Here is a 24,109-nt window from a genome sequence, read left to right as displayed (position 1 = left end):
CGTGACCGATCTGTCCAATCACATAATTGGCAATTCCCCTTGCGCAGTCAACATGCGCATGAGTCCCATATTGACAACAAAAATGCCGTCGGAGGCATTATCACTTCCATTACAGACGGAAAAACCACATCATTACATGTGAGTAACCTTTTTTCGCCAACAGCTTATGATTCTAAGTGTTTGAACATACGTTGTCAATGACAGTACTATGAAAATAACTGACATTTTTTCGTTTCTTGCAGGTACTTGAAGGAGTTTAGGACACAGCAATGTCCGCTGTTTTTACAACACAAATGCACTCAGCATCGTCCCTTCACGTGTTTTCACTGGCATTTTATGAATCAAAGACGGAGAAGACCTATACGAAAGCGTGATGGAACTTTCAATTATAGTCCTGATGTATACTGTACAAAATATGACGAGACAACAGGCCTCTGTCCAGAGGGAGACGAGTGAGTATTGCGCCACTGTGCTTCAATCCATTCAAATTTTGGTGGGAAAACACCATACGGGTATTTGACCACTTGCAAGAACTAAGAATCAAGTTTTAAGTTTATTTAAAGGACGATGCGTATTGTACATAGAATTTAGTTGGAAGTTTTGTTGTCTGTCTTTAGTTTATGGTGATCAAATAGTCTCAAAAAGTTTAATGATTGTCTGAGGATCGTTTTGACATCTTGTAAACAAAAATGGCGGCCATTCTAGTTCTATTTACATCTCCATGTTGGATTGTTAAGTGGCCGCCGATTTTGGCGGCAGTATCGACATGCTTATACTCATTACCAAGCAGAGATTACTCATTTGAACTATATAATTTTGTTGAGGCCCGTTGAGATCTAACTTGGTTTTCGCCATACCTTCAAATGGCGACGTTTCTACTTTGAGACGTTGTCTTGAACTTGCACGTAGTCTCAGCTGTCAGTGAGGCGCTTGACCTACTTTCTGCCCACTGGGTTTCTTTTTGCACCGCCTAAGCTTTTTCATCCTAATTCTCGTTCATGTGCATTTTCGATGGGGTGAGACATTACCACCTGTTCTTCTGCAATTGTTGGGCAGATTAATGATAAATGTTACCGGTACTTCAAAACTTGACAATCGTAAAAATATAGTGTCAAGTTGACATGACTGTCCTTGACCCAAGCTGTGTTGCCTGTGTGTGTGTATATATATATATATATCCAAGTTACAGTATATGTAGGTTGTGTTACATTAGGTGTAACTGTTATGATTGCATTTGATAGCTGCTACTTGTAATGTTAACAACATGTTGAATTCCAGAAATAATTGTATGTATTACAAACAAAGAAATGGCAAACATTTAAAGTTGTTCTACTACGGTGATCCAGATCTTTCTGGGTGGTAGTATTCATCTAAATTTCCTCACAGGAATATATAGGGCCAGTGAAAAGTTATTTAGTATTATTATTATTATTATTTTGTCATGGTTGTTGTGAAGGGTTTCGTGTTGTAGAGTAGTATGCAATATTCATGATTTTAGATGTTTGTATATACTTTTCTGAATTAAGTTAATTTGTGAATCTGTATTCTGTAAGACAGACGGAAGTTAGAGGCCTCCTCTAGTAACAAACTGTGTGTAAAGAAAATGGTCCTCCCAACGTTATTGCATAGGAAAATACCTATTTTTGTATCGCTGTCAGTTATATTGTATCCATTGGATTTGTGTAATTTTCAGCTTTTTAGATAGTCTGAGTATTTCTACTGAGCTTTTGTGATGTTATTTTTCACAACTAGTCCTTACTGTCCACTAGTGAAGTGGCAAAGAGTGAAAAAAAGTTCCCTTATGCTTTAACATTGGGCGACCATTTTGTTTTAGACACGAAAGGGTGGTCACGTGAGCCCCAACTTCTAACCCGTCTTCCAGAATGTAGTACCCAAACATTTAGGCAGCAGTAATATGAATTGTAGCAATGACTGAAATATGTATGAATATGTATGACGCATTCACACGTCTGAGCTATGGCAGCTGTTGTGAATATTCACTTTTTTTGTATGTTTTTTTTTCTGTTTTGAATAAGCAACATGATAATGAAAGTGTTTTTTGACAAATTACTCCTAACATTTTTACCATGGAACCTACCATTTTACTACTTTATTCCAATGATAGATAAAATTTGATAATGTAAATGTTTACATGGTCAGTATGTGATACAAAGAGGGAATTTGATTAAGGTTAGACACAGAACAGATTTATTTATTTGATTTGTGTTTTATGCTGTACTCAAGAATATTTCACACTTATAAAACAGTGGCCAGCTTTATGATGGGAGGAAACCAGACACATCCTGGGAGAAACCCACAGCCATCCAGAGGTTGCTGTTAGACCTTTCCACGTACGACTGGAGAGGAAGCCAGCATTGGTGAAAGGCTCCAGAGTTAATGCTCTGGCACATAACTGCTAACCACTCGTCCATGGAGGCCCCATCACAGGAAAGAGTGGGTTAAATGGGGCAAAAATTCCAATGTTGACAAACATGGTAAAATTATATAAGCTTGAATAAATACATGTATTAAGGCCAGTATACATTGAGCCCTTTGCTGTGACCTCCCCCGACTCAACTGTAGTCTTTGCAAGTCGGTTGGAGCCATGTCTAATTGCTGGTAGGTGTACACTGGGTAGCGGGATGTATACACTAGCGAGTGACGTGCCCAGTTGTCCTTGGCTATTAGGGACCGAATATAATTTCTGGATGGTGCTGCGCATGTTCCATTTGTTTTCGACTACCTTCGTTTACCCGCAAACAAATATTTCCTGACTGCACATACGTCTCTTCGCGAGTCACAGATTCAGCGCATAATAGCAATATCCAATGTTTTGCAGCTATTGCAGCAATCTGTATTATTCTTCTCAGAAGACGCTGTCAGAGACAGCCAGTCAGGAGTTGCTGGGTAAAGATGTGGCTACGGGGCTTTTCACAAGGTTCATCACTCCAAAGCTCGTTGAGCTTGACTTCTCCTCTGTCGTCCATTTGAACTCCGTGGGTGCCAACTTTTTGAATACCAACTTTTTGAATGTCGTGTGACTCTGCTCCCAGTTCTGATTGGCTGAAGGCTGAAGACTATCACTTACGATAGTCGTAGGAGTGGATACAGTAGTGGGAAGATGTAATAAATGAGAAATAACATTACTGTATCACTCAGATATCAATAGTTGCTCTGAATTTTGGTGGGTTGAACATGATATTGAAAGCATATAACTAGAAATATTCTTCATATGTATACTGTGGTTATGAGGTTGCGAATTTTCGCTTGCACAAATGCCTATGACTTTATGATGGTGCATGTAACCATTTTGTTGTCGTTTCACCATGTGCTTGTAGTTGAATTTGACAGATGATACAGTCCCATTTTAGAATAAAGAATCTAGGTCTGAAACTGTGTTTGGGACCATAAAAAAGTTTGTAAAAATTCAATGTCGTCATTTTGATCAAAATATACCCTACCCACAAATTAGCCCAGGTCGAGGCTGATACAATTTAATGGGCACCAATTTATATCCCGTCAGATACATGTATAGGAACAGATAGTTCTATTCAATATCATGGTATGGTATAATTCAACAGGGTAGTACAGCTTTTTATTGAATATAATGAACTGTGATAAAGCAACAAAATTTGAAAGACTTCATTAAAAATAAATGTAACTGTCAGCAATCTCAGGGAAATGTTGATAAACAAGCTGCAGAAACTATATGTAGCAGCAGTATGGAAGAGTAACTTGTCAAAGTGGGACCGGACGAAGACAAAGTGACAACAGCAACATATGTAAAAAAACATCTAGGTGAAAAGACGGGAATATCTACCGGTTCCAGAAAGTCAAAAAAAGTGACAGAATTGGGCTTAGATCTGATGACGAAGTGAACAAAATGCTATTTCACAATGTTATCACTTCACTGTATCGTGTGTGCATATAGAAATTGTGCCATGCATGGAGTTTAGATATTTGGATGTGCAATTTGCATGTACAAAAATTATCTGAATTTCATACCCCGATTGTCATTTAAATGTTATATTGTTCTGCAAGGGTCATTCTGATTTAGATGATTTGTATGACTTGAGTCAAGAAAATGCACATTTTACAATGTCCAAACATTTTGATAAAGTTTTTGTTTTTGCTTTGAATAGGTGCCCATATTTACACCGGACAGCTGGGGATACCGAAAGAAGATACCACTTAAGATATTACAAGACTGGTACTTGCGTCCATGAAACTGATTCCAAAGGACATTGTGTCAAAAATGGCCCTCATTGTGCCTTTGCACATGGTGCAGATGATTTGAGACCCCCAGTGTATGATGTGAGGGAACTTCAAGCTATGGAAACTACTGAGAAAACAAGTAACTTAGCTACTCCCAGCAGCTTAGAAAAGGAACGTATATTAAATGAAGACCCTAGGTGGAATGGTAAGTAAGGCTTTAACACATGTCTGTTTCCATCAAGGTTAAAATAGAGATCAGCACTCTTGAACAGGAGGCTGCATAAACATCACATATGTTTTTACTTTTCTCCAGATTTGCTCTTTGAAAGAGAAGAAAACTGTTGGATGAGTTACTCTGGAAATTAAATTACACTGCCTATACTCCCTGTAAGAAAAAGTCTTTTTCGTGATTATTGTATTATTATACCTCACCCCCATGGGCTGCAGGGTATGGCGAACTGGTAAAAGTCCTTCCCACCTGTAATAAAGCAGACAAAGCTAAGAACACTTTTGTTCTTTACTTTATGATGTCACAATTGTCAGTGTATGTGTGCTCATAAAACACCTAGGTACATGTGGTGCAGGAGCACAACAATGTCACAAAAGAAAATATGTTCTGCTGCGATTTGAAACCTTTTGTGTAGCTTGTCCCTGAGTCCCCCATTGTCATGACCCTGCCCCATTTTTGTCACAGCCATATCTGAGCATAATGAAAAGAAATTCATGATCTTTTGCTGAGATGATACATTTGCCCATTGGCCTTTTCAGATCATTTCTGATGTTAATTTGCATTCTTGAGTTTGATATTAAACAACAATCAAATAAATGAATAGATTAATTTACAAGTTAATCATTAAGAGGAATGCTATAAACTTGGTCAATCAGCACCACAGCGATGAAACGGGTGTTTATATGTATCATGTGTTTGCAACTAAACTTTAGCCAACAGAAAGCTGAAAATGGCAGTTTAGTATTTGATAAGACTAAAAATGTATTCATGACTTTTGCATGAAGATGTTCCACTTCAGTGTCCACATCAAATGTCTGCCACGTGTGTGGTGTGCACAAATGTAGTGGCACAGGGAAAGTTCCTCAGCAACTTCTTCCACCCTTAAAAGAAACCACTATCATGTTAAGTAAAGAAGTTTGGAGCATTACATTAAACATCAATGAAATAAATAAATAAATCACTCAAATGCAGTGCTTGTGGGATTGCCTGTTGCTTTGTGTCAGGAATATTTTTATCAACCTGGCCCAGGACAGTGGTTACTGTTATGTTTTACTGTGTTTCCTGTTATGTTTTACTGTGTTTCCTGTCCCAAATAACATGACTACTGTCTTAAAAGTGAAATACTCTTGGTCTTGAGTTTGGCTTAAAAAATCAAATCAGCTAAGTAGATGTTAAATTTAACATATGCATGTACTGTTACACATGCACAGTTCATGGATTCCTAAATAAAAGGACATATATGACTTGTATTTAAGTCATTTGGTGGAAAATGATGTACTGAAGTTTCAACAAACATCATCAACTCTTACTGACTTTTGTAAAACTGTAATACATTTTTTTTTTTCAGATACAAATTATGTTTTAGCTAATTATAAAACAGAACAATGCAAACGCCCTCCAAGGCTATGTCGGCAAGGCTATGCATGTCCACAGTATCACAATTCAAGAGACAGAAGAAGAAGCCCAAAGAAATTTAAATATAGGTATGAAAATATCCTCTTGTGTTGTGTGTTAACAGTGTTGAATTTCGTAACAATAATTATAAAAAAAACAAAGAGCTGTGTGACCTTTTGGGTTTGGGGAAATTCTTGTTTTGAACTATGAATGTAGTTCAAGTGTACATGTCAATTGAGGTGCTTTAAATTGTTATTTATGCCTCACACATGAAAAGAGAGGGTAGGTAGATTGTGGTCTAGATTGATGCCATTGATGCTATCAGTATTTGAGTGTAACTCATTTGTTCATTTTTCCCATTAATAGCAGTTGTGTATATGGACATGAATTTTTCATACTTCAGACAGTAAAAACTTGCCTATTATGGTACAGACATAATTGTTTTTCTTCTTTGATATGCTTTAGTAGTCCATTTGTTCCAAATCTTCTTTCAAGGTCTACGCCTTGCCCAAATGTCAAACATGGGGATGAATGGGGAGATCCAACACACTGTGAGAATGGGGATAATTGTGCATATTGTCACACTAGAACAGAACAGCAGTTTCACCCAGAAGTAAGTTGCAGATTGACATTATCAAGTTGAGATCACTGCTGACAGAATGCACTTGTGGCTTCTGCTGTAAATGCACATAGCCAAGTTAGCGATTCAAATCCAAGTGTGTTATAAGTTTGTCCGTTACCCAGGAGATATTATGTTCCATGGGGCTCTGCTTGGTTTCATGAATCAGAATCATGATCACTGTCATGTAAGTTTAATATTTTGGATTGTACTTTTGTAGTGTAAAACAATAACTGTATTTAGATAAGATCATGAAGACGTGCGTATAGTTATAGTTTGTGTGTTGCGTGCAAATGTTTTTCTTGAAAGATGATTGTGACTACTTGTCTACATGGATACCAAGCTAGCAATTAAGTATTTAGTACTGCTGCAGTACATTTTGTATACTAATAGATTCTTTTCTTGATGATTCAAAGACAAATTTATGTTTAAAGACATAGTCAAGATAACAGTTTATTAATTATTTTTTCTGTAAAATGTAAACATTTTTTTCAGATCTACAAGTCAACCAAGTGTAATGACATGGTGCAGACCAGCTATTGTCCCAGGGGGCCATTTTGTGCCTTTGCTCATGTTGAACGTAAGCATTTTGACCAGCCTCTTTTGTTTATCAAGCAGATACATACTGCATTAGATATTGCATTCATGTAGAAGCTGTGTAAGTAAATCAGACACAGAACTTTAGTAGAGAAAATACTAATGCCTAACTACATAGTCAGAGTAAAATAGTGAATCGCTGATACTACTGAAGGTAGCTTTGTCTTGGAGACTTTTTGTTAAATACTGAGGGCACATGTGGTGACAACTGTTTATTGCCTTTGAATAGCCAGAAAGCTAAATTGTTGTTTGAAGGGTTGAAACGAATTCCCAGTGTTGTGTTTGTCACGGAGACCGATGATAGTTTTTTTTCAGTTCACATGTTGGATCCCAGAACAAACAAGAATATTTGACTTTGGTGTGTGTGTGTGTGTGCTAGGTCATACAACAAAAGTGTTATCAATGTTAGTGACAAATAGTGTACCCTTAATAATTCCATTGTAGTCAGTATTGGTAGTGTGGCTGGAGATGCCTGAACAAATGTCTAAAGACTTAGAACCATGGAGTCTAGCCAGAACTATCATTGTTGTGAATGGGAAGTTTAGCCTCGTTAAAATTGATACAGCAGTATCTACACTTTTGTTTACCTAGAATCCATCTATATATTTACATTGTTTTGACAGGAGCTTCAAGATTAATATAAACCAACCAGATAATGGCTGTTAAATGGGTACTTAGTGGCTGATTAGAGATTGGCCAGAGCTGTAAATCTGTTTTTTTACTCGATTTATAAATTCACTGTATTTTGTTTCTGACAAGCCCTCCCAGATATATCATGTTTAAACATTTTCAAATCTTTGTAACATTGCCAAGTACCTGTATGTGAGCACTTCCTTTTTCAAGAAGTAATGTGATGGCTACAATTGACCGCTGGCATTTCATGACCCTTTTTGTTACTTCCTGTTCCTGGATCTCTTTTCTGAGGGTTTTTTTTGGCTGTGGCCTGCTCTTTACTGTATCTGTTATAGGTTATGTGCATTATGCATCATAGTCATAAATGTATGTCAAAACGAGGTGCCACTAGGGAGTGGGATAAACTGTACTATCCAAATGCATATATTTTAACTCCTGGAATATGATAACAATATTAACGGGGAAACACTTTTTTTGACATTGTGTGTTAGGGTGGAAATGATCAAATAACACTACTCAGATTCCCATAGACCAAAGTACACTCAGTTGACATCTAAGAGACCATTTTGAAGGACAAAGAAACATCTGAAGTAAGACACTTAATACCGAAAACACATTTGTAGGTATTGATTTTATGAATGTCAGTAACCTCAGAAATCACTGTATAGTCTCTCTGGGTGTCAGATGGGTTTACTTGGCTGTCGTTGACAGCTTGTTCTCAAATGTAGCAGATGGTCTGCTTTCCCAAGTCAAACAACTGTTATGTGACCTTTATTGCACGCAACCTGTGGAAGATGAGAATTATTCAAAACATGGTAAAACATGGCAGCTGTTATCAATATGTATAAATGAGGTGGTTGTATGAGTGCTATGCAGATGTGGTTTTCTTACATTTGAAAAGATATTTGTACTGTATGCATGTACATGTTATGTAACTAGATTGGGTTTTTGGCTGTCGTTGAATTACAAGTGTTTGGGGTGAGTGGCCTCGTAAAAATTACCTTGTGTAAGTCTGTCAAGTGCACACCTCTATTACATGTCTAACCTAAAGATAAATTGATAGAGAATTTGGTTAGGACAACTGAATGAAAGAGCATGAGGTTATTTTGTTGTGCTATGATTTAAGGAAGTATTTAAATCTTGACTACAATGTTGTTTTACAGATGAGATGACAACACAGAGGGAGCTGTCTACAAGTTCTGAGAATTCCCTGGCAGCTTTTGTTACAAATGCTCTACCACAATCAAATAATAGCAACAATAGTCCCTCACATATAGGCAGCTTTGACAGCAATACAGCTCAGCTTAATGAGGAAGTCAAGGTAAAGGTCTTTCAGTACAAGGAAAACTAATTTTATCTTGGTATTAAACAGTGAACTTAAAGACACTTTCTTGCAGGCCATGGCTATAATACTCACAATGCTAGGAAAATCTGGACAGAGAAAAGAAACTGCTAGAGAAAACTCATTAATTACAGATTTCAAGTACTTTTATTATTTTGCTGCAAACAAGTATTTTCAAGTTTTATGCCAAGAGTTATACATATTAATGTTGCTTCATGTGACTTCGTCTCTGGAAGGTTTGCCAGCAACCTGCGGAGGGTCGTCGGTTCTCCCAGGCTGTGTCTAGTTTCCTCCTACCATATTGCTGGCCACCATGTAACGTACCAATCAAATAAATAAGTAAATAATGTAGCTTGATTTGATCATGGTGATTTTGGTTGGTATAATGATGTCCAAGACCTTTACTTGGAGAGGAAACCTGGGCCCAAAGATGTCGTACATTTACAACAATTGCACATATAGGACAATAATGCGGTAGTAATGGCGTACAAAATACCATAAATGTCATACACCTCTTTGCGAAGCTGGCCTAGGCTCTATGTAAAGGCATTATTTACAGTTCTTCATAACATCAGACCCAATCACAGCATTATATACATGTATGTGTAATATTTAGAAGTATACTTGCTCTATTCCTCATTTACAACTGACCCTTCTGTGGTTTCTAATCAAGTTTCATGTGTGTTGAAAGGCATATTGTCTAGTTGGCAAACAAACTTTGGTTGATGCCATCATTTTGTTTATCATGTATATAGCAAAAGAAGTGAAAATGTATTTATGAACTATTTCTACTCCGCCAATGAGTCCACTATTTGGACATGAACGGTAAACTGCAGATGTCTATAAAACTAAGGAAGAAAATGAAGCCTGGATTATCTATTTTTCAAGAATTCAGAGGGTTCCAGATAATGAAGATTTAGGATAAAATTCATTATTGACAGTAACCAAAAACCATCTGTGTTAGAAAGGCTGAGATGACTTGTTTTCTTAAAAGAGGGGAAAGTCATCTCAAATCAGTATATATGGCGTTCTCTTCCCCCCCCCCCCCCCCCCCAACAAAACACTTCCATCAGATTGTAGGTAAGCAACGCAGCTGTTTTTAAGGAGGTATTAGTTTTTCTTGTTCTCATAGTGCTGTGTAAGCATCCTCCTGAATCTATGAGTGATGTAAATATAATGTCTGCAATGAGTGCCAAAACTTCACAAAATATCTGGTGAAAATGGTTTCTGTACCTGTTTATTTTGTTTTCAGGAATATATGGTTGGGGCTGATGTTAATAACAGATCATTAGGGCATGTGGGAAAGGAAAGATCAAATAGCATGTCTGGACCATATGTGAGTACAGGTTTATCATAGTTAAAGCATGTCAGAGTTACATGATGTGAGTTGAAAAATAAATAACATCTGGTGATTACATGATATATTTAAATTGTCAGCCTTTTATTTGAATTGTTGGCCTAGTGGACATTCTTACAAGTGCAAATGACTAGTGTATGTCAGAACACCCTTCTAAAGAACACTGAGAAAAGTTCTCCTGACAGCTGCATTTGAATGCCTGAGACTTGACGGCATATTATTATATGTACATTTGTTTCTTTCTGCAGACAAATCATTTGGGAAACAATTTGAACAGTAACCATAACAGTAACTCTGTGTTCCCGGAGCCAATAGGAAAGGGGCGATCCAGTTCCACATCCAGTAGTATTACATCTGATCCCAGCAGTTTCTATCAGCGGGCACCCGGCTCGGAGAGAGAAGACTCTCAGGTAACTGATCAGTCTTTCTGTCAGTCATTTTGTTAAAAAAGAATTCTCAAATGACGCCACACTACCCACAGTAAAATTTTTGAAGCTCTCGGTGGCTTTCTTCATTCTTCGTTTACATTGGACATGATGACAGTAGGTGAAGGAAGATCGAAGTCAACAATACTGCACAAATCTTGAGAATTTTATCCAATCAAACGCGTTGCTAAACTGTGATGTAGCCTTTACCCATTCACTCCATGAAGTGACATATGATAACACAAAACTACAGCATGAGACATCATTTTGGGATCGTTTATAACGATTTAGTTATTTGTAGCTGAAGGGCCATTTCACAAAGTGGTATGTGGCAGGTGTGTATCATTTACGGACCACCACAGAAGTAAAATCAGTTGATTTACAAGCTGTTTAATATTCAACGATGGCATCACAAATTATGTCAGACAGCGTACCGTCTCGGGCCAAACCGCATTCATCTCCCCAAATACAATTTTGTCGTTCATTTTAGCATTTAGTCAGCAGTTTCCAAATAACAAATATCAGAGTCCGTGCAATATTCATTTGGTTTATGTCATAGGTTTACGGGAATGAGAAGACAGCATCTCTCTGGACAGTGCATAAAATTAATTAAAAATCTTGTGATATAATTTTTTTTTCTCTGAATTTATTACAACTGAAGAATTTAAATTTTGCTCCTTTGTCTTTCTCACATACAAGGGATGTTTTTTTTCTGTTTTCTTTTATAAAATAGAGTAAAATTATTAAAACGCTGTGTTCAAGCCAAGGTGCTTTCTCTGACATCCACGATAACTAGGTCAGCACTGCCTTCAAGCCCCAAATACCTTTATGGAAAATACCTTTGACGTTAGAGACCTAGAGTAAACGTTACGTCGCCTTGCCCTCAATAATGGAGACGTGCTGAAGCTGTGTTAAGACAAAGATTCACTAAGCTTTTACTGGGTTGAAAAAAATTTTTAAAAAATATTTGATGCCGGTTTAAGACACTTTGAAAGGTAGTCTTTCAGTGGTCAAAAACAATATTCAGGTGCTGTCTTTCATTTTAAGCCGAATAAGACTGTAAACATACATTGAGTTTTTTCTTGATTACAGGTGAAACTTAGACAACAACTTCAAGCTATTGAAAATGACCCTACGCTTGACACAACAGAACGGGCAAAGCGGAAACAAAACTTGATACTGCTGCACAACCTTAACATTGGTGTCCCTCAGTGCGGTGTTCAGCTGGTCCCCTCACCCTCATCAGTCTCCTCCTCCTCCATGTCTCCTCTGGCACCCTCCTTCTATCCTCCAGGGGACACGGTCGAGTCTGTCGTTGGTGAGCAATTTTTTTATCTGTGATAAATAATGGAAACAGAAATGCATGTACATGTATTGTTTGTTTCCCAAGCAGGATTTCACTCTTGCCTTTAGATGATTGACATGTTTTATTACACAACTGTCAAATGCAGTGTGACACAGATGAATTTCCTGTGATACAATGCAGAACTTTGCTTAAGTTTGAATGACACAGATTGTTACAGAATTTCAGTTACAGATTTTATATATCTGTATCTCATTGCAGGAAATGCTCTGGATGACCTTTGCCTGGAAGACTTTGACATATCCAGCATAGACAGGGAACTGGATCGTGATAATGACACCAACTCAGTCAGCAGTTCGTTGAGTGCAGGTCTGTCAGCCTCAGGTAATAAGGCTGCTGGTATGAACAAACTTTTATTATCTCAATACTGTGAATGAATGAACGAATGATTATGGCTTAACACCATCTCTGCAATATTGCAGCCATATCATAGTGACTCAGTGACTCTATATTATAAATCCACTGGTACAAGCTTAGTTACCTAAGATGAATAAATGAATTACTGAGTTTTTTAAACCAGTATAATCTTTCATTCTTTCTCGAAGTTGGAAAAGTTTGAATTTTAATTTACGAAATCCAACAATTTAAACATGTATTACAAGCAGTGCCAGTGTGATAAATGTGGTCCCATTTTGCAGTGTTCTAAAACAGATAATTGTCAGTAAATAAAGGCAAGAAATAAATTCTGCAGGGCAGCAAAATATTTGAGTGACTCTTGAAAAGGCAAATATCATTTGTCTTCAGTCACATTGTATTTGACCAAGATGTTTGTTTTGTTTGTCTTCTTCAGGCTGCTTTGGTAGTGTTTCTGGACCGGTGAGTATTCCTCACAGTGGGGGCAGCATACAGCGCGGTAGTGTAGGCAGTCTGTCTCAGTCCCCACCCTCACCATTAGGCAGCTTTCATCACCCTCAGTATTTGGCTCTGCAAATCCAACAGCCCCCTGCACACCAGCAACATCATAAACAAGAACAGCAGTTAGAACAGGTACCTTCACAGTGTTGTCACAGGTTCTTCTGTTACACCTGTTTCTGATGAATCTGTTGCATACCCCCATAGTGTTTTTATTATCAGTTTTGGATGGTAACTTGTCAAAAATCTGTTTTGTCTTGCAAAATGTGGATCGCCCAAAATCAGATATGGTGACAGTATGTGGACATACTGATCATGCTTCAGCTGGATTAACATGAAGGATGTGATCAAACTACATGGCAGTGTTGAGTTACTGTAGGTTTACTGTAAAATTATGAATACTGTTTTGTGGTGCCTTATCTTTAATATATCTCTTAGGGAAAAAACAGATATTCTCAAACTTGATTTCAGTTTAGAAAAAAAGGCTGATTTTTTTTCTGAGTGAGAACAGATTTAGAGTTATGTGTCCAGCAGTGAACAATTGTGATGCTTCTGGTCTGAAAATAATATAACTGTCCCTATCTGGGCTTAAATTGACTTGTAGGAACTGTGAATAACTCTGTTAGATCCCTTTTGGTGGTGTGGATCTGGTGTTCCTCAAGAAACATTACCCAGTTGATGAGTGTGAGACTGTTGTTTTCACACTGTATCATGTCAAGGTTTTCAGCTTCATGCAAAACATTATACATGTAGTTGATAGGAGAGAAAATTGGCCATTTCATAATTTTCACTTTGAAGTCATTTATCAAAGAACATCAGGACAATAATAGTCTTGGATTTTAATGTTCTAAACTAGGGCCAAAATTGAAATATTGTTTGTTTGATGTTACAAGCCCTTTATAACAAAAGAGGCTAGGTTGGTGGGGTTTTTTTGTAGCAGAAGGGAAAAGCAATTGTAGAATCCTGTTCAAATGATTGATTGCCGTTAAACTTTCTCAACATTGATCAGAACACAATACTAAATTATATCATTCAATATTTGGCAATTCTCAAAATAAATATTCTTAGATCATTATTCCATCAATTATGTGAGCAACACAGCTAGACCGCTTGACTTGAAATTTTGCCGTAAATTTCCCCAAGGCCTGAAGTTGTTCACTGATTGTCTGATTTTTTTATGTCGTGGTTTGGCGACTATATTGGATTTTATATAAAATTGTTTAAGCATCTTCTTCTCAAGAATCACTGAACCGATTGTTTTGTAATTTGGTATGGAAATAGAATGTTGATAGTTACAATAAGTTTGAGAAAATCATTGACTTCCGGTAAAAACTTTGGAAGCTCGCCATTGGTCCAAGTTTTGACATCACAATTAGTTTTGAAATTTCTATTTTTTTTTTACATATTCTTGTATATTTCAAACCGCTGCTTTTATTTTTTGCATATCTTTGTAAGTTTTTGAGATATAGTCAAAAAACTAAAATTTAGTTTCATAATTTCAATGACGTGTAACTTGAGAACTATGGGAGCTATAAATGTGAAACTTGCACAAAATTGTAGCCCAAGACATGCTTTTTCTGTAGTATGCCAATGGATTTGAGCTACGATTAATGGTTTTCTCGTTAGAAGCATTTATGCGCCAACACTGTTTTTTCTTTTACGAATAGATGTTAATCCTATTGCCTTAACATGGAGTTAGATGGGAACTGGACTAGGTTTGTGGTATATGACTTAATGCTTTCTGCTGCACTGTCCATAATTTCCCAAAACGGTTGTGGGATTATATATATCTATGGTTTCCCCTGTTTGATGTCGTAGAATGATAACTACGACAACAGTGGACCCCGGCCAAAACTGCTTTGCAGTTCTAGTTTTAATTATGCCTAAACTTTGTGAGATTTTGGGGATTCTTCCTTCATGTGAAGGATCAAACATTTCATCATTGTCATTGTCTAAAAGTATGAAGAGTGTAAGCACCCAAGTGAGCCTCAGCTCAGATCACCAGCTTTGACAAGTTTAACAGTCCAAAACATTTATACATGAAGAAGAGGAGAGACATAATCATGTTGTGTTGCATAAAGGTTAAAGGATGCAACATAACAGCTTTGTATGTGAATTTCCCTGTATCCATTTAGAAATGCACCTCCCCTTTCCAGTGTCACTACCATTGTTTCCACTTCACAACAATGTAGCAGATACAGTTTCTATCCACCAAAGTTTTCTCAGCACCTGGCAATGGTGGTCTCAGTGACAGTTCAGGAAATTATACCAATATATTCCCAGCTACATGCTCCCTAGCATAGAGTTCTGACTGGGAAAAAGGTGTCCACATTCCTGACCAACCTTTTTTTAAAAAATTGTATGATATCCCAAAGGGGCTCACATGGGGGCCCCTGACACATGTGAAATGAGAGTAACGCAGTGGTGAATGCCAACAAAACAGGGTCTCTGTTGAGGGTTTTTTGATAACATAGGTTTTATAACAAAAATCATCTTTTTGATCATGTTTCAGCAGATATTCTGGTGTAAGGTTTTGATTTGTCACAATGATTATACCAATCCGTGACTGAATTAATTTGAATGACAAAAAATAGGGATTTATGCAATTCTCAGCAATTCATTTTCACAAGATTAGGTGTATTTTCAAGGGATAGCGTGGCAAAAAGGATTGGATCATGGAGAAGTTTAGGCCTATATCTTGCCGTCGAAAGATGCTGACAACTGCGATGTTTACTTTCTTTAAACATCTTACAATTATTATCTCACAAAATGAGTAATTAATTTGAAATTTTCACTCCCTATGGATAACAAGGACACAAGTCATCAGTTATATATATGTGTCCCCCCAAAATATGGCAACGCTATTTTACGGGTATCCAAATGGATATGGGTGAAAACACTTCACAGGTATTTCGATCTTCAGGTAACGTCTACCTGTCGAAGCGCTATAAGGCTGGCATTGTTCAGTAGCGGGAGAGAGAAATTGTTAGCCGAGAAATCGGTTGTGAACTTTTAATATAGGGCAAGGTCCAGTTCAGCTGAGAAGCTGTATATAGTAAAATATAAATTTGGGAACAGAGCCTTTCGCCCACTTTCTCGGAGGAACAGAAATATGAGAAAACACTTGTGTGTCCTCAGCAAAAGTCAAGTGAATTAGGCAAACATTGGCCGACGTCTTCGTGGGCTTCTGGACAAATTTTATCTCATTCTGTGGCGTATGCGAGTGGTAATTCAATAATATCTCGCTTTTCAACTCACAAACGTGCAGCTATTGTTTTTGTGTGTGGCACATGTGGTTGACGTTTAGTTGGTACAAAAAAAAAATTGCAGTCACAGTATCAATTTCTTGTCATTTTAAAAGCATCTGGCTCATCATACTTCTACTTCACAATAAGCTTTCAAAACAACATTGTTGTCCACCTTTTCGTGCTGAGCAATTCTCTACCTTGGAATACTTAAAAAACATTCTGGTATTTTTACATGATTGACGTACCAATTTAGGTCAGTCGGGTAGACAGCATCACACAGTGAGTAGCTCCAAGCAGACCTTATTTTTGAATTCGACAGATTTTCTGCGGAAATATCAAATAAAGGTCAGTGTCAGTGGTTGCAAAAGGTGCATAAATGTCTTAGCTTGTGGATAGACCATGTATTACGTGGATTTGGATATTAAGTATTGCGTAAGTAGTGAGCTGTTGGAGTACATTGTCATAATTGAGTGCACAAGTCGTCCGGGCTAAAGAGATTTTTGGGGTAAGGAAATTGTATGTCTCGAAAGAGTGCCTGTCACCTGTATAAACAGTGACATTTCAAACCATTGGCGAAAAAAAAAAAAATGAAATAAGGTAAACATGAAACATGAAAAACATCAAAAAAGAATTTCAGTTAGGGGCCTTTTGAAGCGTCGGTCGCGTAACATTAAATTTTAATTTTGGCCTAGTCAAAGCACATTTCAAGGGTAAATTAGTTATCTGCACTGTCGTCTGGAAATAAATTTTCATTTTAGTCTTGATTTTCTTCAGGATCCACTAGCATTTTTTTCGCTGCTTTAAGCAAAAAAAAAGCCATGAGATATTAACTAGCTTACACACAGAATCTGTTTAATCAGCCATTCCTTTGATATTTAAATGTGCATAGAGGTGGTAATGTGCAGGTCCAGTAAGCTTTTTGAAATGTTATTAGTTAGGAATTATGAAGCTGCAAGACTTTGATTGCCTAATCTGTCTGGTCAGGAAGTAGTGGATTCATAGGAGTTTAATATATATTTACTTCAGCTGCTAAGAAACTTCGTGTTTCTCAGTGTTTCATTGATCAGTGTTGCTTGAATCTGATTTATTCCTCCACCCTAAAGAGTATTTTAAAACTTGTGTGTTGGCATCAAATAAATTATTTTAAAAACTTAGTGCTTCTGAAAGTCTAGTAAACTGGTAAAGGTGAAGTGTAGTATTCAATTGTGTACAAATTCTAAATTCTTACCCCCAGGAGTCTCTCACCAATGCGGTCGCTGTGAGTTCAAGTCCAGCTCATGCTGGCTTCCTCTCCGGCTGTATGTTGATCAACCCAATCAATTATAGCATGTTCTGGTTGAAACTATAATTGTGCACTGGCAACCTGCGGATGGTCGTGGGTTTTCCCCAGGCTGTGCCCGGTTTCCACCCACCGTAATGCTATCTGCCGTCGTAGAAGTGAAATATTCTTGAGTATGGCGTAAGACACCAATCAAACAAATAAATACTAAATCCTTACCACTCCAGCCGTATGTGGGAAAGCCTGGCAGCAACCTTCGGAAGGTTGTGGATTTCCCCCAGGCTTTGCCGAGTTTCGTCCCTCCATAATGCTGGCCACTGTCGTAGAAGTGAAATATTCTTGAGTACGACATAAAACACTATCCAAATTAAAGCTGTTATCCAACAGCATTGCCGGAATCCACACCACTAGTCTTTTACAACTTTTGGTAGCCTCGTGTCTATACTGTTCATGATAATGGGGAAAAAACATGAAAAAAAAAATGTACCAGATTTGAACCCTAGACTGCTAGACGTCATTTACAATTGGCCAAGTACTGAAGACTAGCATAGAGATAAGGGAGATTTGATCTTCAGCTGCTGGCCCAGGACAAAAGACAGAAAGATTGCATTGTTGCAGAACTGTTGCCCATTCCCACCCTAAACTGCAGTCAGTGGTTTCATGCAGTCTAGCACGAAGCTCCCGTGTTATTTACATGGGCCAGTTTTATCAAATTTTTGTTGGTTTATTGGTGACAAGGTGAAAACAACATAAAGTACAAAAAAAATTCTTGCAGATCTGTAATCGTGACATCAGGGGGCACCAGATAGGGTGTGTGTTGTTAATTGACTTACTTTTGAGCCAAGTTCATTGGTCAGTTTTGGCCTGATTTGCATACCAAACTAAAAGCTTTTTACAATATGGGTAGGGCGATCCACCTAAAAACTGTAATTTGAAGTATCTCGATAGGATAAGCCGTTTAGAGAAGATGTTTTTAGCTTACCAATAAAATTCAAAATGGTTGCTAAATCATGTGACTGGTAAAACAGCACAAAATGTCAAAAGTTGCTTCATACGTTCCTCAGTAAGTCTCCAAGGTTTGGTTTTCTACCTTTACCAGTTTTCAAGATACTGAAGTATTGGAAAGATATTTTACGAGTTCACGAAGAATAACAATAATTCAAACGATTTCAAGAGGTGTCCCGCTAGGATACTTACATGGACCCCTATTAAATAAATATATTTTTACCAGTGTTTGAATTATTCTGTGTACCTCATTTTGAAGTACATCTTCTATTCAAGTTACTCAGCTTGGAGAGTTCTTCAGATTTAGCTGAGAAATGTAAAATTACACCAAAATATTGAATGCAACAAGCCTCAAGGCTGTCTTGGGGATTGGTGTCTGTATAATCTCCGGCTCTAGATCTTTGCTATTATGTCGTCGTTATGTTGCCACAAAGGCTTTAAAGTTTTCAAGGCTTCAAACAGATCCTATCTCGTATTGTGAGCTTAATAGCCGGTAATCTTTCATCCCAGATCCACAGACTACATGTTATAAAAACTAGGTCTTAAGCGTCATTAGATAATTAATTTATGTGCTTTTTGTTTTGTGTTTTGTTATTTCACAGGCACATGCAGCTTTTCTAAGTCAGGCAAACCCAGGCAAATTCTCAGTCCCAGCTTGCTCTGAGGGTAATTCAATGTCACCACGAAGTGGAGGTCCCCATTCACCTCTATACTCTGCCTCTAATCAGGGGATTCAAGAAGAATTAAACATGTACAAGAAGAAGCTAGCCTCTTGGGAAGATGGGTACTCACAAGCAAAAAGTGTAAGTCATCCAAGTACAAGTATATTCTTGTTAACCATATTAATGTAAGAGTTGGTAATTTTTCTTTACCGTTCGCTGGCATTTATTCAAACATTGTTGGTGATGACCTTTAATTTATTAGTTTGATTATTGTTAGCTTTTGTTATGTTAAGTACATCTGTTTACAGGCATGTGATGCTTGGAAGAAAGAGGCAGAAGAGTCAGTCAGAAAAGCTAAAGCTGCTGAGGAGGAGAAGCAACAAATTCTTAGGCAACGAGATGAGGTTAGTAGTTTACACATTTATTGATAAAGCTTGCAAGTAGCTTCTTGCTCATTCCTATCTTGTATAATATTAGTACATTTTAGGAGGGGCCCTCACTAGTTCAGTTGGTTAAAGCTCTGGCTTGCCATGACTGAGGGACTTAAGTAATGAGGTCACATATGATGTACTTGAATTCACCCTTTCTGCTTTGGCAGCCAAATCCAAGAGGTTTGTTGGGTAACTGGCCAAGGGTGACTTTACTCTTGGCTCACAAAACTTGTTAGATCGGTTTTTCATAACTTTCTTGTATATCACATCGCCTTATGGCGCTTTAACCCAGATCACGTCATTTATGAACATTTTTTGGAAGTGACCCGTGGTTTCCTCTACCCATAATTCCAACAGCCAGTATATAAATGAATTCTTACATTTTGGAAAGGATAAAAAAGAACGGCACTATAGAGACAGGAGAAAGGACATGTTATTTATGTTCCACAATGAATTATGTCCACTGTTAGCGGCGTCTTGGTGGAAGTAAGTTTATGGTGCTTGTGTCGCAGTGTAGGTGCATACATGCAGTTTGTTGGAGCTCACCAACATATGTTCAGTGTTACTTGGAAAATTTGTCAGTCACTTGCTAAAGGCTGATCATTGACTCTGCACACATTATTTTCCTTCAGTGGCCACCATCAAATGAGTGAAAAATTCTCAGGTTCGTCATAAAACCCCCATTGAATGGTATTAAAGTGTTTTGGGATAAGATTTTTTTCAAACATCACTATCATCTTTCCTTGATTAACAGGCTTTAAACCAGTTAAAGAAGGTTGAAGGAAGCTCATCTTTAAGGTCTCTACACTCAATGAAAGAATTAGAAAACTTGCCTTTGCCTGAACTAAGACATCTACAACAACAACTAAGAGTAGATTTGGAACGCGTAGAAAAGGTAATGTTTAACACATACGTGAGCAGTTTAGCTTGAGACAAGAGACCTGAATCAAGGAAAGTGTTTTATCCATGTGTCCATTTGCCAAGGATATTATTTATTTGACTGTTTAACTGTGTGTGTAATCAAGCTATCTGTAATGGTCATAAATATTATGCTCTGTTGAATAATTCTGAAGTATGTCCTGGGCATAGACTGCATGATCAGTACTCCCTAAAACTTGGTTACATATGGCTACAATCTTATAATAGCACACGAAATTCCTTAAGGTACACATATCATAGTGAAGTAAAGGAATTACATTTTATTTATTCTTAATTTACTGGGCTGCCCTATTATCAGAGCTTTGCGCCTAAGACTTTTTCTGATGTTAAAATTAAAAACATCCATTAAAAAGATCAAAAATTTTATGGAACATACTGTATGCTTCAGCGGTCTTTAATGTTCCATGAATTTGATACATTGCATTGATCAATTATAAAGGTTAACCAGTCGAAAAATTCTCATTGAGATGTTTCTCTTTTTGTTGTGTGCAGTTTTTATTTATTTACTGTATATGATACTATAGCCTGCATACCACCATGTACATGTCTTCAGGTAATTTATAAACTGTTTTTTATTTCAGATTGTGTTCCAACATGCAGCAAGAAAGTGTTTAATATGCCAAGATCAGAATCGCAATGTTGTCCTTATGCCATGTAGCCATTATGTGGTGTGTGATAGTTGTGCTGGGAACTGTACTAAATGCCCTTTCTGTCAGGTTCCTGTCACACAGAGGTCCAGTCTGCTCATGCCGCCCATGTGACTCTGGTCCTATCTTAGTGCTCCAACAAATCCAGACAGCAGTGCTAACATGTGTATACTCCAACACCTGTTCAATACTTAATGATTTATAGCTCAATTCTTATTTAAATAATATTTTTTTTTCAATTTGATGGACCATACTGTTAAATCAAAATTCATTGGCACCTGATTTGGAGATGCCTTACTGCTGTAAGGTGAAGTGAGGGTGTCCTACACTGTGATAACCACCCTCTCTAGTCTTGTGGCTGGTCATGGCTGTACAAGTGCACTTGGCTTTTACTGAGGACCAATTTGTTTTAGCTAGCACTGATCAGAGACTGAAAGATTGCCAGGATTTACTGTTGACTGAAAACTGCAGGTTAGAGTGTAGAATGGATTCCCATACACTTTACACCTACTAAAAATTTTGGTCAAAGGTACTATTGGTTGTTGTTATTAAAAATTTCTAAAATAGCCACTGAACATTTGTGTGCTTTTTCTTGCCGAAAGTAGTCTTAAATTGTAGGGTGTGGGGGAAGACACTCAAAAGGTCATATCTGTTGTTAGCTTAGTGGTTTGGTTCAAATTTCTGGTCTTTTAGCAGTTGTAAGTTTTTCTACTGAATCTTTGTTACCATTTACGTTCAAAGGAGCCATGATGGTGAAAAAAATTTTTAGAGTGTCATTCAGGATGTGCCATCATGTATCTGAATGTGGTTATTAATGTAATGAAATACTAAACATTTCTCAGTTCAATGAAGTGATTAAATTATGTAATAAAAGCTAAGATAGCCAAATTGTAGCAAGAAATTGAAATCATGTTAAATTATGTGTTTAGGTGTAATGTTTCATTAATACATGTATTAGAAACTTTCAGACTGCACACAAAGTTTCAAAGCCCTTAACTGTAGGGTTTACTACATTTTATAAATTAGTGCCCACATACTTATCAGAAATATATGTAGACTGAGTGACAAGTATGAGGATTGGAATACAAGTCTTAGTTTACTATGATAGTGCTGTTACTGATCACAATCTAGATAAATAATGATTGTATTAAATTTCCATTGTATTTTACCTTGAACATGTTTTCTAGATCTGCTCATTCTGTGTGTCTGTTGATATATGAGTTTATTTTTCTTTATACCACACAAATCTGAAATTTCTGAAGAAATATTAGAATCACTGTTGTTACTATTGTTTGGCTTGTTACCACCCATGATTCTTTTGAATAATGTTTACAAATTAACACATTGTTAATATTTCGACCCCCTTGTTACGCATATGTAACAGTTTGTATCGGTTTTATCAGCACTTGAGGAGCCAACCCAGTGGATGGCTCCCTTGACTTCTCCCGAGAACTTGTCAGTGATTCCACATAAAAAATGTTACAGATTTAGATCTGTTATTGGTAAAATGAAATGGATTTTTCAAAGTTCTATTTCATTTTAACGTGTGCTCTTCATAATCATTGTAATCTTCTGTTGAAAATGCATTTCAAACTATATTGATCAAATTTCTGTGCTGATTGTTTTTTACTTGGATCCCTTGTGGGAATGGTTTTAAATTGCATCAATGTTGAGCTTTTGGTGTAACTGTTAAGTGCTTCTGTGTGGCAACGTATTGTTTGTGTTTTTATTGTCTAGCGAGTAATCTTGTACTGCTGTCATGTTTGTTTTGACTGACTTTCTAATCTGAAACTTGTCAGTAGATCTGGCATGATGACTGATGGTAAAATAGATACATGTATTTGTTTTTTGGATCTGGGTAATTCCCACACTGAAAAAGGTATACTTTTTGGTTTCCTTTTATATTTCTAATTAATGGTGAATATATAGTCAACCTCTGATCAGTGTTCTGAAGATAGTAAATTTGTGACAGAATCTTAAAAACAGTTTAAATGGATGATTTAACTCAGGGCCATTTTTTTTCTCTGCCCTTGTCTCTTCAGAAACTTATTCCTAGTCTTGCTTATAAATTAAGCCTTTTACCCCATGTAGTGAATGAACACACCAGAGATATCCATGGATGGAGAAAGTCTCTTATCAGGTAGTTTGTACTGTTGTACACTATACAGTGCTGTGGAATGTGAATGGCCAGACCTGTAGACACAGTGGTTATTTTTATGGAGAAAAGTCTGAAGGAGCAGCTACAATGCATATATAGTTTTTATTGGCTGGAGGGCCAGTCACTTGGTGTTTATCACAGTATTTTCAGTATGGAAGAGAAACAAGCGTGTGGGGTACTTCACGTAAAGTGTCCATGGGTGTAAAAAGACTTTAAACATCTTTTGAGACCCCCCCCCCCTCCAAATGTATATAAGATTCACTTCACTAGACAGTATTTTAATGGTTCAACAATGCTTTGGACTGATATCAATTGTATAGCAACTTCATATGAATATTCACATGTAAAGATAAAATATAGTATAGTCTATATCTGTATCAAACCTGGTCTTTGGGTATTGTTTCTTTCCGGCTTTTTAAACCAAGGGTGGTGTTTGTTTAGTTCAAACTCTTTGCAAGCTTAGCACTTAAAAAACTGCTTCTGATAATTCTCCTGAACCCATGCACTTATTTATTTATTTTTTTTTTTTGATTGTTGTTAAAGGCATGTGCTGTGCTCAAGAATTTTCTCTTAATGCAACTTTTATGGATGGAAGAAACTGGGATCAACCATTGACCTTTACATCATCATTTCCGGTTGGCCCAATACTTCTTCGAGATATTTTCCTTTACTATCTGTTTCTCTAAAAGCAGAGTATTTTTGCTCAATGACAA

At 37.1% G+C, this 24,109-nt stretch overlaps 1 protein-coding gene across 2 annotated transcripts; it reads left to right on the top strand.

Moving 5' to 3' along the window:
- Positions 1 to 77: 77 nt before the first annotated feature.
- On the top strand, positions 78 to 23,770 carry LOC135472553 (RING finger protein unkempt-like). Of its 2 annotated transcripts, none has more exons than XM_064752119.1 (16): positions 78 to 138; positions 243 to 452; positions 4,143 to 4,420; positions 5,793 to 5,928; positions 6,335 to 6,452; positions 6,954 to 7,038; positions 8,852 to 9,009; positions 10,283 to 10,366; positions 10,636 to 10,797; positions 11,905 to 12,130; positions 12,377 to 12,499; positions 12,966 to 13,162; positions 19,162 to 19,362; positions 19,530 to 19,625; positions 20,407 to 20,547; positions 21,173 to 23,770. In XM_064752119.1, the coding sequence occupies exons 1-16, from the start codon at positions 83 to 85 to the stop codon at positions 21,350 to 21,352; spliced, it is 2,451 nt and encodes an 816-aa protein (XP_064608189.1). In that variant the 5' UTR covers positions 78 to 82; the 3' UTR covers positions 21,353 to 23,770. The 2 variants fall into 2 exon arrangements, with proteins under 2 accessions (XP_064608189.1, XP_064608181.1); XM_064752111.1 differs by having other exon boundaries at positions 12,377 to 12,514.
- The last annotated feature ends 339 nt before the right edge of the window (positions 23,771 to 24,109 follow it).

Source organism: Liolophura sinensis, chromosome 1 (genome assembly GCF_032854445.1).
Source record: "Liolophura sinensis isolate JHLJ2023 chromosome 1, CUHK_Ljap_v2, whole genome shotgun sequence".
NCBI lineage: Eukaryota > Metazoa > Mollusca > Polyplacophora > Chitonida > Chitonidae > Liolophura > Liolophura sinensis.
Note: the sequence above shows the minus strand (reverse complement) of the source record. Positions and strands in the feature narration are given on the sequence as shown.

Bases quoted from the DNA above. Each gene is read 5' to 3' on its own strand.
- LOC135472553 (XM_064752111.1), top strand. From the start codon at position 83: ATGCCGTCGGAGGCATTATCACTTCCATTACAGACGGAAAAACCACAT. The intron at 139-242 runs GTGAGTAACCTT...CGTTTCTTGCAG, and splicing joins GAAAAACCACATCATTACAT to GTACTTGAAGGAGTTTAGGA. The intron at 12,515-12,965 runs GTATGAACAAAC...TGTCTTCTTCAG, and splicing joins CTCAGGTAATAAGGCTGCTG to GCTGCTTTGGTAGTGTTTCT.